This window comes from Hypomesus nipponensis, chromosome 19, assembly GCF_054491055.1.
Source record: "Hypomesus nipponensis isolate SF chromosome 19, ASM5449105v1, whole genome shotgun sequence".
Lineage (NCBI taxonomy): Eukaryota > Metazoa > Chordata > Actinopteri > Osmeriformes > Osmeridae > Hypomesus > Hypomesus nipponensis.
Window position 1 is genome coordinate 14,238,349 of NC_140379.1, and position 13,982 is coordinate 14,252,330.

The 13,982-nt window shown below is 44.4% G+C and overlaps 1 protein-coding gene and 1 long non-coding RNA gene across 2 annotated transcripts; both read right to left on the reverse strand.

Annotated features, from left to right (window-relative positions):
- Positions 1-6,467: 6,467 nt before the first annotated feature.
- LOC146247162 (uncharacterized) lies at positions 6,468-8,228 on the reverse strand. The gene is made up of 3 exons (XR_014732280.1): positions 7,645-8,228; positions 7,431-7,503; positions 6,468-7,178 (listed from the first exon to the last, which is right to left on the reverse strand). It is a non-coding gene; the product is annotated as an uncharacterized LOC146247162 (long non-coding RNA).
- Positions 8,229-8,634: 406 nt separating this feature from the next.
- Positions 8,635-13,959, reverse strand: ccne1 (cyclin E1). The gene is made up of 12 exons (XM_084681750.1): positions 13,504-13,959; positions 12,950-12,994; positions 12,628-12,712; positions 12,449-12,511; positions 12,044-12,210; positions 11,762-11,897; positions 11,147-11,293; positions 10,962-11,057; positions 10,574-10,708; positions 10,046-10,157; positions 9,682-9,839; positions 8,635-9,546 (listed from the first exon to the last, which is right to left on the reverse strand). The coding sequence occupies exons 2-12, from the start codon at positions 12,961-12,963 to the stop codon at positions 9,346-9,348; spliced, it is 1,314 nt and encodes a 437-aa protein (XP_084537876.1). The 5' UTR covers positions 12,964-12,994; positions 13,504-13,959; the 3' UTR covers positions 8,635-9,345.
- Between the last annotated feature and the right edge of the window lie 23 nt (positions 13,960-13,982).

Genomic DNA, 13,982 nt, shown 5'->3' on the forward strand with positions numbered 1-13,982 from the left:
GGGGGGGGGAGGAAGAGTGGGTGATGGAAGATAAGAATACAGACAGAGAATTTGTAAGGGAGACACTGAAGTGTGTGCACACTACATACTGGAGGAAGGGAGAAATATGCCATACAGCAGGGGGATGGTAACTGAAGGAGGTTGAGAGAGTTAAGAAAGTTAAAGAGAACTTCGGAAAAAGGCAAGGAGAAAGAGAAGGAAGATGTTTCAGGGCCAAACTCTCTCCACTAGTCCTGTCTATTCCACAGGGCCATCCGGCAAACACAGAGGCAGGGCGAGAGGACAGGAGATTAGTGGGACGAGTAATGGAGAAAAAGTAGCGAACAGAGGCGAGAGAAGATTCGAAACCACTTGGGATTAATTGTGTGTGAGTCTAAATATTTCCACTGTGGCTCATGAACCCTGCAGGCGGGAGGAGGGGGGGGGGGTGTCGGGGGTGAGGAGGGGGTTCTCACTTGTTGTCGGGGTGAGGGTCACAGGGGGGTCGGGTATAATGTCCCCGGCCGACACGCTGGCGATTCCACACTCATTACTCCATTTACAATTACTGCTACCTATTTCCCCGAGAGGGCCGGTCCAACCATTACCACCACGACTCAAATGAAGTGGATAATTGTGTCTCTCTGCGGCACACCGTGAGACAAGAGAAAGACAGAAAAAGGACAGAGAGAGAGAGTGAGAGAGAGTAGTAGAAGGGGAGGGAGGAAAGGGAGTGCCCTCAAATGAGTGACAAAGAGGGGGGTCTAGAGTCAGGAGAGAGAGAGAGACAGAGAAAGAGACAGTGGGGGAGAGAGAGAGACAGAAACGGTGGGAAAAGGGGATGGAGGAGAGGGAGGAGAGGGATTGCCTGCAAATGAGTGATAGACAGGGGAGGCTAGGGTTAGCCGAGAGAGAGAGAGAGAGAGAGAGAGAGAGAGAGAGAGAGAGAGAGAGAGAGAGAGAGAGAGAGAGAGAGAGAGAGAGAGAGAGAGAGAGAAAATAAAAAGAGAAAAAGAGAAAAAGGTTAATTCGTCTCTGTGTGCACGTCTGTGCCCATGTTTATCCAGTGTGTCTCTTAAGCATCTGACAAGCCTCGAAAAAGTTGCACATTATGCCACATCTTCAGCCTGACTGAAGACAAATGCATAGGTTCACTCCCCAAAAAATTTTTTTCCCTTTCATTATTTTCAGTATAACGCTCGGTGTCCTGGACTGTGGCTAAACACGACTGCCCACAGGATGGAGCTCCGTGGTCCGCCTATTCATTCCACTGAATATCTTTTTTATCTTTACATAGTGTTCACTTTTGGTTGTAGGAAGAAATGTGATTTCTTAATCAGAAAGAGAGGGAAAATGAGAGAGTTGGGGGGAGAGAGTTGTTACTGAATGAAGACACATTGAAGGCAGAAAGGCCCAACTGCTCATGTCGCTACATGTCTTATTATTATACATAAGTACTGGTATGTTTGTGAACTACCTGGTAGATGTTTGATTCAGGGTAGTTAAGGTGATCAAGAAAATAGAGGAGAGGACAAAGATATAAACAAGCCACTGTCTGCCGCCAACCATCAGTGTAATCATTCTATAAAACCTCATTCATAAAACATAAGAACATTCGACACAGGTTTGTGGGAAAAACAGAGAACAACAGAAAATGAACAAAAATAGATATTCTTCTCTGATGTCTGGTGAATGTTAAAGATGAAGGGGGTGATGATTTGAGAGCAAGCCAACACAGACTTGTCAAACTTAGTGCCAAGACTATCCTTTGTCTAAGCACAGTTGTCATGTCAGGCTTGTACCCGTATTAAATATTAATTTTGCATAATAACTTTCAAAGGGAAATAAAGCATGAAGTTAATTATTAATAGTATGTATATTCAAGGCATCTTCTTTTTTTTCTCAACGTATCAAAATATCCTGCGACAGTTGCCACAGGAGAGGAAGGAATCCCACCAGCACCACACTAAAGGAGAGATGTCAGCCACCAACACTGATGCAAGTTTCTGGAAACTTCTAGCCTACATTTCACAGGTAGGGGGTTCCAGAGCAGTTACTGCTTAAGAGATCAGAAACAGAAACACACATTAGCATAAGTGTGGATGGAAAAGGAACTAGTATGTTGTAGTTGATGGATGAATAGATGGATGGATGGGTGGACGGTTGGATGGATTCTTCTCTGGTGCAGCTGGAGCCGGTGGTCCTGTGTGAGCAGACTGGGAGCCAAGGTCAGGTAATTGGCCGGCGTCATAAACCATCAACAGTCAGGGAGGAAATCATCCAGCCTACTGATGAGGGGAAATGCTATCTGAGAAACGATGGATATCTCATTTACCGCATTCTGTCCCATTTCAACACAATTTGTGATGAGCCCTGTTAATAAGAGCCCTATCTGTCTGAGGGGGCGTTGAGAGAGAGGGGAGAAAGGGAGAGAGTGGGGGGGACGCACCATTTCAGTCTCGATTTACAGCAAACTCCACCGTCTGAAAACGAGAGAGCGAAGAGAAGTGAGTACTTCCCATTCTTCCAGAGCTCTTTTAGTTTAATTCAATTGTACCTCTCAATACCTTATTTATGGAATGTAGGAAGTCTTCACATCACCCTAATGCATTAGGGGGGTGAAAAGAGATGAAGAGGGTTCTTAAGACCACGGTATGAGGAGAGATAAAACCAGATAAAGAGAATACAAAAAAATTGTTCGTTTTTCACCTTGTTCTGCAGGGAAGGTGGAAGAGAGTGGGTGAAGGTAGATGAGGTTTAGATGAGGGGGGGATACAAAGATTCGTCTATCTGGGGCATCAGTCATGGCAAGTAAGACACAGCTTACTAACAACACAGTGGGGAAAATTCTAGAATGTTATACTCTTCTAGAATGTTTTGTTTCAGAATATCAAATAAATGTGAATGTATGAAAACAGCCCCTCTATCTTCTAAAATATATGGGTTTCACAGGTTGTGAAAACTGCTTCCACTGCTTTCAGCTGGGCTGTTTCAAGATGGTGACATTTGGCAGACTGAGCTGATGAAGGATCTGACAATGCCAGAGGAATCCTAACAAGACAAAACACAGCAACTTTCTCCATCCCCAATTATGATCAAACTCATTCTGTCTCTCTCTCTCTCTCTCTCTCTCTCTCTCTCTCTCTCTCTCTCTCTGTCTCTCTCTCTCTCTCTTTCTCTCTTTCATCTCTCTCTCTCTCTCTCTCTCTCTCTCTCTCTCTCTCTCTCTCTCTCTCTCTCTCTCTCCCACCCTCTGTATCTTTCCATTGCTCTCCCTCCTCCACCCCCCACTCTCTCTCTCATTCTTTCTCTCTTTCTTTCAGCACATGAATAATAGGTCAGATGTGATCGAACAGTGCAGTGTAGCTGGCAGACAGCTCTAACCGGATTCTCAATCAATACAGCTTGCTAATGTCTCGAGCCTCTGTCGCCCGCTTCCATATTTAAATAACAGCAGAATGTGATGCCACGGTGTCACGCATCATCTAGCCAAAGTCACATGTGATTAGACACGACCATTTCATCCATGGGAGGGGGGAGGGGACACATTAGACTAATTAAAGAAACAGTCTGCTATATATGGAATGATTCTAAGCATATAGATCCCAGACGTTTAAAGGTTTCGAATAGGCACATGACCCAGAAATGCCTACACGAAACCAGTTTAGCTGCTTATTAGACAGACTGCTATGACAACCCAATGTTGACTCCAATTTAAGAAAATGTCACAAGGGGTATTTTGTTCACTGTTTGCTTAAGGTTTAAGAGTATATTGCTGAAGTGTCATTAGTTGAGAACACCCGTGCTGTTGAGAAATCAAAACCAATCCTATCAATGCATTTTTAAATAGATGTTGCGCAAATATGAGTATTTTTAAATTGTTTTGCACACATGCTAGGTAAAAAAGATGTCAAGTGCAATGCTACTTATTCCAGAACCTCACCCTAACCCTTACCTCATTTTACATAATCCTATCCTCTATAACTCAAATCTGAACCTTAACCATAACCGAAAGTGTAACTTATGCTAACCATCCTCATATGTTATATCTCCTTTTGAGAAATGCAGTAATGTAAAGATGCTTATCTAAAGTGTTACAAAGGGCAGTATGAGTGCATGAAGGATCTGCTACATCGGGCGCCCCTTATATGAGACCTCAGTATGGGGCCTTTACCATGGCTATCATTGCAACTGTCTTATGAAACAGCTGAAAAGCATAACACACAAGGCTCAGTGCATAAGGCGCAGAGTTGCCAGATATGAAATAATGAAATGACACATTCTGGAGCACATTTCCTTACTCTGTGCTATATTACCATGTCTGCAGGCACTACCTTTGTCTCCATCACGGAATTGACTAAAACGGTGTGTATTGTAACACGACACCCCTGATTTCATGCAAAATGGAGGATTATGGAATTGAATTGAACGCTCATCTTTTTTTGTTCAGATTTCTAAATTAGGATTTTCTGCCTTCATAATGACATAGAGTATTCTCTTTTTAGTCAAATCAATGGCAGCTATTTATATGAGCAGTAATCCCTCACCAAGCTCTATAGTGCCAGAAGTGGGATGGTTTAAAGTAATGCCCAAAAACAAAAAAGACACTCAATGAATGTAAATTGGTTTCTCTCTCGTTAAGTATGTCCATCTCTGAGAAATGTCTGGAAGAAAATGAAAAACACATTACTTAAAACATTAAATGAAAAAAAAAGCGTACTTTGATTTCAGAAGTGAGCATGGACTCCTGTGGAGCACTAGTTAAGGTTACAGACACAAGGCTCTCTTGAATACAACAATCTCACTATTTTACTCCCTCTCTCTCTTTCTCCATTTCTCTTCCTCTTTCTCTCTCTGTCCCTCTACCTCTCTCTCCCCCTCCCTCTATCTTTCTCGCGCTCTCTCTGTCTGAATAGAGCATGAATGCCTGACAAGTAGGCTATCATCCAAGAGATCATTAAGCAAAAGGGTTGAAGTGCCATATCCAGTGTGAGGAGGATGCCATGGCAACAGGGTTGAGAGACGAGATAAAAACAATGCGAGGCAGGAGGCAGGGCGTCAGCTGAACGATCGCCGCTGATCGATGGATCCCCCTCTCTCTCCTCCCTCTCTCATCCCCTCTGCCAGGGGCCAGTCGGGGAGGAGGGGAAGAGGCCAGGAAGCTTTAAGGCTTCACAGGTTGGGTAACAGTGGGAACCATCTTCAAAGCACCAATCGTTCTCTTCACAAGGGTCCTATTGAACATGTAATACAGGCCATTTGCATATGAACGATTACTATTACTTTACACAAAGACAGGGTGGAAGGTATCATGTTTTAGGAATATATTTTGTTTTCACACTGTTGAATACTAATAAGCTGAGTCAGTATGGAACATAGAAAGGCTGTCATTGTGCTGTAGGCCTACTTGTAAATTCCAGAGGTTGGGTTCTGGATAACAATACAGTAACATTAGGGGAGAGTGTCAGATCTGATTCAACAATATTAAAATGTGATTCATTTATTTCATATATTTTCATAACTCTGTTGTATAGAACTGTATAAACACAACATTGTCAATTGGATAAACCAACCAGTCCAGTCCTACCTAGCAGTTTCCAGCTTCTCACAAAAGTAAACAAAGTAACACTTGTCCTTGCCAGAGTTTGGATGATTTAACCGCCTTTGGCACCTTGATTTACGGTGAGAGGGACTTGATGCGCAGTGAAGCGTCTGTCTGAGGTTTGAATAGAAAGGTGTGTGTGTGTGTGTGTGATGTGAGCGCTACCAGTTTAGCTGTATGTCTTTAGCACAGGTGAGTCCTGAGTCTATGTATTATCTTCTGCAGTTGTCAGCACAGTTAGTTTGTTGTGCTAAAGCCCCATGGGGGGAGGGGGGGCAATGCCATCAGGTTACTGATGTGGCTGTGTGCCTTCTTTTAATTTTCAGAATGCTTTTTGAGGCGTGTGATAAGCTCTTCATGTATCCTACTCTCTCTGGGGCTTGTGTTCACACATACACACGCACACACACGCACAAATTCAAAACATTAACATACACACACACACAAACACACACGGGAAGTTCACTTGCAAAACAACATGTGCTAATCAATCTGTTGAAAGCAATCTGTCAGGAAATCTTTAGCATTAAGGAGGGCTCCCTGAATGGGGATCAGGGCCTACCATGGGGCAGGGCAGGCCTGGGACTTAGGAAGAGCTGTCTCCACACTCCCCCATGTGTCAATAAGGATTATAAGATGCTTTTATCTTCGCAAACACACAGGCCAGTCACTCATTTAAATGGATGAATAGTTTAGTTCTCTTTAATAAATAAAATACAGGCCTATACCCCCAAATAAATTCATTCAAATCCAGACACTTTTCACATTTTATACAATATGCCTCGTGTGAGATTTAATCTTTGGTTATTTTCTCATCCTGAAATACATCGAAGGCATCTTTGAGCATAGTTGTTGAAAACTTGAAAGGATAAACAGACACTACCTATTGTTGGTGGTACTGTCTCTTTATTCCCAACTTAAGACCCACATTTCCTTTGAGAGTATGTTGCTTTCAGCTACTGACAGACACCATATGCAAAGCAGGTGCAGGAAACACGGTGAACAAAAGAGACACTTATTGTATTTCGTGACCTACCAAAAGGCTTGTTTGAATATTAAAGATGAGAGAACTGTATTTACACTTAAAATTTCAATGGACCTAAAATAACCATATTTCTATCTCCCCCATCAAACGCAATAGCGTCAATAAATCTGCCCCTTACTGAAGAACAAATAAAAGCAAATTTTGACATTTTGCATTCAAGCCTTCCTTTATAGGTCAGAGGAAATGCAGGCCGACCTCTCATTGTTTCTAAATGCCATTTTGTAAAGCAGAGACGCTGGAATTAATTAATGCGCAGGGAGCTGCCACTGTCAAGAGGCGCGCATTAAAATCAATGATTAATAAATTCAAAACACACAACAAACTCAGCTGGGAGATGAAAATAGTATTGTGTGCTCCCCAGGAAGCGTCCCTAGCTCGGGTCCTCCCACTGGCGGGGCGGCCACTCAGATGCCTAATGGAAAATAGCCGATGCCAGCTGTGTGCCGGTGAATAAAATCACTTTAATTAAAGGAATTACAATGGAAAAGGAACCGGGGATATGTGGAACGAAATCGACAGGAAGCCAGCCCTCGTGTTCGACACACACGGCCTCTGAAAGAAGAGAAAACACATAAAGACTTAAAGGAACAGAGTGCCATTGTGTTTTTCGCCTCTTTAAATAAGACTAATCCCCACATGTTTCATTATACATAGTACAGTCTGCTTACAGATTTAGACTGCCATTTAATCAAATCCGCATTGTGGTATTCACGTAAAAGGTCTTGTATGGGCATGGTTCTGGGCTACATAGAACCAGTAAAATATAGATATTTAAAAAGTATTTCCAGTCTTTGGCTCTTCTACCTTAAGTTGAAGTTCAGTCGTGTGTCCTGTTTTTCTTTTGTTAAGGGTTGGTTGTTATGGCATGTCCAACAAACTATTCAACAAATTATGAGTGACATTAGTCTACTAATGTGGTTATACGATAATAGGACACCGATTAAAACAATCATTGTTTGTATAAACTTTCTACAGTAAATTAATTGGGACAGAGGAAACTGACATAGACGATACTGACCTTCCAGTTCACCCAAATGGCCACAAGAGGGTCACAGGTACGAGAAGAGGCTCTGTGAAGAAGAAGTCCCTTGGCTGTTGTTAGCCTATGGTTGTTAGCCTGACAAACATGACATGTCTACACTGTCCCTCAGGACCATCCTGTTCCAGTCCCACTCCCGTTCTCTGTTGTCTGACCTATCTCAATGATGCAACAGCTACAGCATAACAGACAACCAGACTACTTTAACGCATGGTGCTAGGCTGAATTATCCATTGGGGGTCATGCTGAGAGAACCATAAAGCATGACTAGCTGTCAAGCAGCCAAGGCGCCATGGACCCACACACACACACATTTGATTTTAGATCTCCCATTGCTTTCCACCACCATTATGAATAAAGTTGATGAAATATTGAAGACTAAAACGAGAAAACTAAGTCAGTGACATCAAAGCATACATACACACTGTACCAACTTGTTTACATGAGCTAGCATGTCTGAGGGGAATAGCCTGGTTAGCAGCAACCATAAACAACAGACGTCAACAACTTTGTGCTGTGGAGGAGACTGAATGGAGAGGCTAACCGGTATCTTCAGCCTTATCTGGGACAGAGGAAGCACCATACTGACATCTAGGGGTGGGTACAGGGACTTTCACATACCTGCCGGACATGTTGCATTCTAAACTGGAGAAAACTTGAGTCATGAATTCCAGGCTAACTTGATTCATATGTAAATTGTTCCTTAATGGCTCATGGACATTTGTAGGCTGAACATCTTCTTGTGCTGTATATTCCAGTGTGAAGTTGAGCTCAGAGCTGAAGGGGGATAGGAGGGAGACATGTTGGCTCCATTTTGATTTCGACCAGACCAGATCACTGTCAGTTCTACTGACCCCTTACTACCCAAGGCATGTCTGGCAATAGCTCACCAGCAGAGATCAAGCTTCCTGGGCTGAGAATAGAATTGGTCTACATTCATTTGGAAGAACACACAATTAAAGCAGGAGGTACAACATAAAAACTGTCCCGAGACAGTGGCGGCTTTATTGAAAAATATCATATGAAATAGCAGCATCTCATTGCATAAACACACTAAAATAAAAATCTGACATTTTGGAGGGAGGAAAAAAACCAAAACATTTTAACCTCAGGATGGGGAAAAAATAATTGCATTAAAATCTTAAATATATTTCATACTGTAGCTTCTAAAGCTGCCTGTCCCCCACCTTGTCCATCACGATAGCTAGGGTACTGGTCCCAAAACCTAATTTTGGCAGTGGTCTAGTTTATAAAATGGCGAGACAGATCCACAAACACACACACGTCAAAGTTTCCTCTGTTAATCCACGCCCACCTTGATTAGCAGCACTCCGAGCCAATGGCGGCTCTAGGATTTTTGGGGTAGGTGGTCCCTCCTTTATAGCACACTTCAGCATAAAAACATTCATTCATTCATTCATACTCACTCAGACGGGACCTCACTTATTCATTCATTCATTCATTTCCTTAATTCCCCAAAGCATTAGGTCATGGTCAAAGCCATGGACACGATAATTAATGCAAGCACATGTGGGCAGGGAGATAATGCTTCAGAACCCCCCCCCCCCACCACCACCTTCCTATTGGTTGGTCCAATTTAGCACACTCCTCTTCCTGTGTCCGTCCAACCAGAACAGGTTGAGGCCTCTCCGGCCACCCTGAATACTGGCTGATCTCAGGTCAGTTCAGTTTCCCCTCCTGGGAGATGGGGTGAGGGGCTGGGAAGCTCATCATGGCTCTGATCTTGGGAGGAACGGAGGCGTCCACGCGGAGGCAGTCCTCCATCTTCTCACTGCTGAGGGGCGGGGTCAGAACCCCGGAGGGCACTGGGACACTCCCATTGCACTGCACGTCCACTTCCTGGTAAGAGTAAGCCTTGTCCTGCAGACACAACCACAGGAAGAATCAGTACACGAGGCAAAAACCACAGAGGAAGAACGCCTGCACTGTCAAATCCTACACAGGAACGTCATTTGGACAGCACTGGCAGGCCCCAAGACAGGAAGAGGAACTGACCAGCCACTGCATGTAGTCTACGTGTGTCTGGATGTTGTGCATGTCGTCAGCAAGGATCCCTTGGAAGGTCTTCATGGTGGCGCTGCCCCCCTGCCTCAGAGCCATGGCGAAGGGCACCATCCACCTCACACACCCCTCCACCTCGGAGCGCTTCAGACCTGGACACAGAGACAGGCGAGTTACAGGTTGTGGTCTCGACTCTAAATCCCTATGAAGTTTCGCCAAGTGAGGTTTATAGATACGTTTTCAGAACATCTATAACATCCATCCATTTCAGGAGGTGTAAGGCTGCAGCTGTGGGTGGAAGGTAATCTGTGTATGACTTGGGCTGGAGGACACTTCTAGGTGTGCGGTGGAGACCTACCCGAGACGTTCTCCACGAGCTCCAAAGAAGAGAAATGGAAGAGGGCCGAGGCCGCCAGGACTCCGTTAGAAAACTCCAGACACCTCACATCCAGCATACATAGGTCCAGCAGCTGGAGAGAGGGGGACAGAAGTCGGCACGCATGAGTTTCACGTTAACGCACACAATATTAAATAGAATAATCTAGGGAGAAGTGCCCCAGTGATGTAGAACTGCTAAATGCTTCTTTTTGCCACTTGTTTGTCATCCAAGAGCTCTGACTAGAGGCTACACTGACAAAGCAGATACCTGAGACCCTCACAACTCGCTGCCCCGTCTTTTGTCCCTGGGGAAAAAGAGTAGGATGTAATTGTCTCAAAGTATTGTGAAAAGGTTACTGAATACCAGGACCCGCTACGTCAGATATGACATTGGAGATGTAAAGCTACATGTAGAGCAGCAATAACACGCTAGGGCTTGCCTCTACGGAACATGCCCCTGGTGAAGCGTGTGTGTAAGGGTGGGATACCATGGCGTGTGTGTGTGTACCTCTGCGATCTGTGTGAACATGGCCTGAGGGTACTGGGGTAGCAGCAGCTCATCCTGCTTCTTCAGGTATGCCACCTGCATGTAGACATTCAGCCAGGAGATGGGAGTCTGTGGGCTCAGACCCCAGTTCAGCTCCTGAGAGGGAAAACAACACACGATCAACAGGAGGCCACCATCTGCTCTGCCACCGACGTGGTGTGAATGCACCGAGTCACGGGCCAAGTTTGGTCACCCATCCACCTAAAGAAGTGATTGAGGCTGGTGAATCGAATGTGGCTTGCATCATGCAAATTGACCAGAGACGACCCTGGAGCCACACCCAGTGAGGGTCTCACAGGGTTAGGGTTACCAGGACAACAGCTCTGATGAGGAGACCCAGCATCAATACCTTCATGACGATGAGCTCCATGCTCAGAATATCATCCTCCGCACACGCCTCGTCTGTCACATAGGCAAACTGGTGGATCTTTGGAGGATACATTTCCTGAGGGGGAGGAAACCGACATGTAACTTGTATGGAAAAAACATCAGATAAACTGTCAGTCATGTCGTGGGGGGGGGGGTCCGACCTACCTCCACTTTGGCAGCGATGAACAGACAGGTGATGCCTATGAGCTGGAGGGTGGACTTGAACACGTTGGTCTGTGTGGCCATGAAGCGGTCAAAGTAGTCCTGGGCCAGGTGGTAGGTCTCCCTGTGGAGCTTGTACACCTCGCAAACCTGGAACAGAGGGGAGAGGGACACCGTCAACATCAGAAGCCACAAGCAGGGAACACAATTAGCTTGACAGAAGACCTCCTTGACAGGCCAAGTTTTGGGGAAAGGTTGAGGGGGGGTTGGTTATGGCAGGCTGGGAACACATTTGGAAACTAGCAAGTAAATAAGTAATAATCACTTTTGCACAAGTTAATAATCACTTGTGCTTTTTTTAGGTCGGGCTGATGCCCATCAGCTGATATTTTTCACCATTGAATTAAGCCAATTTGTGGGGATGCAAACAAGCTGACCTACAGCAAAACTGCAGTCAACTAAGACTGTAGGGAATGCCTCAATTAGCCTATACCAAACGTTTTTTTTAAAGACGTTGTAGTCAATGTGGTGGACAATGCCATGTTTGACAGTGTGTGCGTGAGAGAGACAGAGAGATGAACACATCCAGTGTGAGTATGTCTATGTCTGGGTACTTGCCTCCATAAGCCAGTCAAGGAGAATAGCCCTCATCTTGGGCTGAAGGTGGGGATGTTTGTCCATGACGTGCATGTCTCTCATGTAGCTCCGGTCTTTTTCCAGCATGTTGTTCCACACCACATCCTTACTCGCCCAACTGGGTGGAGAGAGAAGACAGGACAGGACATTCACTTATACACAAGATTGCCCAAACTGAATGCAGTCACTGAGATGAGGGGGTTAAGTAAGGAAAGTGACTACGACAACTTCACTTTCTTTAGGAGTGAATTAGCAGTTACGCACCACAGGACTGGGAGTGGGGAGGACCGGACGGGGGTGACAAAGATGTTGCTGAATGTGTACTGGGCCAGGCCTGCTTTGCACAGGGAGACCCGTCGATCCACTTCCATGTCGGGTGTGGGTATACACCTGTGGGGACTTGTATGACACGCCTCGGAACTCCAATATACCTGCATGAGTGGGATAAGAAACTGAAAAAACTGCTTTGTGGTCTGAAAATGTTGATGCTCTACCAGTGGAATGCAACAATGCACACAATGCCACCATCATGGTTTACACAAGGAGGAGGTGGACGTGAATAACACTGACTGTTAGGTATTACTGACAACTACTTGACATGACTGAACGGTTTGGTGGCTTACTCAAAATGACCATAATCAGTCTAGTTAACAGTCCTGGTTAAGTTACCTCAGAGTCACGATGTTTCTTCATAGACATCTCAGCAACCTCCTCGTCGGGGTCTTGCAGATACTTTGAATTGAACAAAAAGAGGGAGGTTAATGTAATTGACATCAACAAGACGGGCCTCTCTCTTGCATATCAACCAATTACAGAGGCTATTGGCCTATAAGCGGGCATTAACTTACAACAGCAACATCTGCCTTTCTCTTCCTCGAACGTACTTCATTTTCTTTAGGCACCTCTGCGATTAACCGGGATTCCGTTCCTTGTCTGCAAAAGTACAGCAATAACACGTGACCAACTTTACATTCTGTCCGACATTCTTGTGATAAAAGAGTTCTTAGTCAACAATATAATTAGTTAGGTAGCTAGATGGCTAACGCTAATGCTAGTTAGCAGTCAGTAAACCAACCTAAGCGAGTAGCTAGCTACAGTAGCTAACTAACTTTTTCCACCCCTCCATTGATAGCTCAAATTAGATCCATATCGTGCCCACATGAAACGTACCTCTTTCCTGGCATTATATCCCCAAGTGTGTCACTGGGATTAAGTCTGTAGACAAGAGATATATGTTTTTATGTGCGTATTTTTCACTTAATTTGTTTATAACACACACTCCCAACCCCCACACAAGTTGTCTCTTGTCTGACAAAGCCAGCCTCTGCTCTGGGCGCGGGGAAGTGGAACACAATGTTAAAGGTCGACAAACCATGAGAAATGTGCAAATACCTTGTTTAAGATCATGCACGTATCAAGGATGAAATCAAACATCCTTTGCAGTCAAAGGGGTAAAATTGCGATTCTGATATACAAATGAAATGTCTTAACTACCATTGCCTACTTCAGTAGGAGAACTGGCTGGTGAGAACATGGCCGAACCATTTGTTACTTTTCATTTCCATTTCAGACTATCAAGCATCCAACAAACTGCATATATGAAAACTGCAATCAATTTAATTCGACAAACAGTAAAAAATGACCGAAGGAAAGTTGTAAAAATAGTAGCAACATGCTTGCAATATAACTTGATAACCCATTCAGTTCCATTCTCTCCAACTCACCCAAAAGACTCCACTCCACTCAGAATGTTATGGATCTTCTTTTATAATTTAACGTGTACAAAAATTATATGGATGAAAGTAATATGATTTCTTTTCGAGTCGTTTAGTGGTCTTTAGCGGCTAGCAGATCTCTTGCAGTAAAGCTTGTCAGCTCAATCTGAGCTGGCGCGAGTATTTTGCGCCTTCTTTGAGAGAACAGATGACTTTATGCAGTCACAGACTGAGACGTCAGAGCGGGCGATTTAAAACTTAACTCAAAAAACTACTTGTGTTCTACAGCTCCCGTTATGTGTCGCAAACGGTATCTCACTCAACACAAACCCCACCTCTTTTAGTTTAAAATGTGCACAATAAATAGATAATTTAGCTCGAGTAATCTGAAAACATGCAGAAAGGCTCAGTTGGTCCCAACAAATGTTTCCAGTTTGCCGGCAAAAGGGAGGCGTGGTTCATTCACTGACAGCTAGTGAGGCGGGGTT

Coding starts and splice junctions, on each gene's coding strand:
- ccne1 (XM_084681750.1), bottom strand. Junction 11,294..11,761: donor TCCTTGACTGGCTTATGGAG/GCAAGTACCCAG, acceptor CCTCTGTTCCAG/GTTTGCGAGGTGTACAAGCT. Junction 9,547..9,681: donor TAGACTACATGCAGTGGCTG/GTCAGTTCCTCT, acceptor TTGTGTCTGCAG/GACAAGGCTTACTCTTACCA.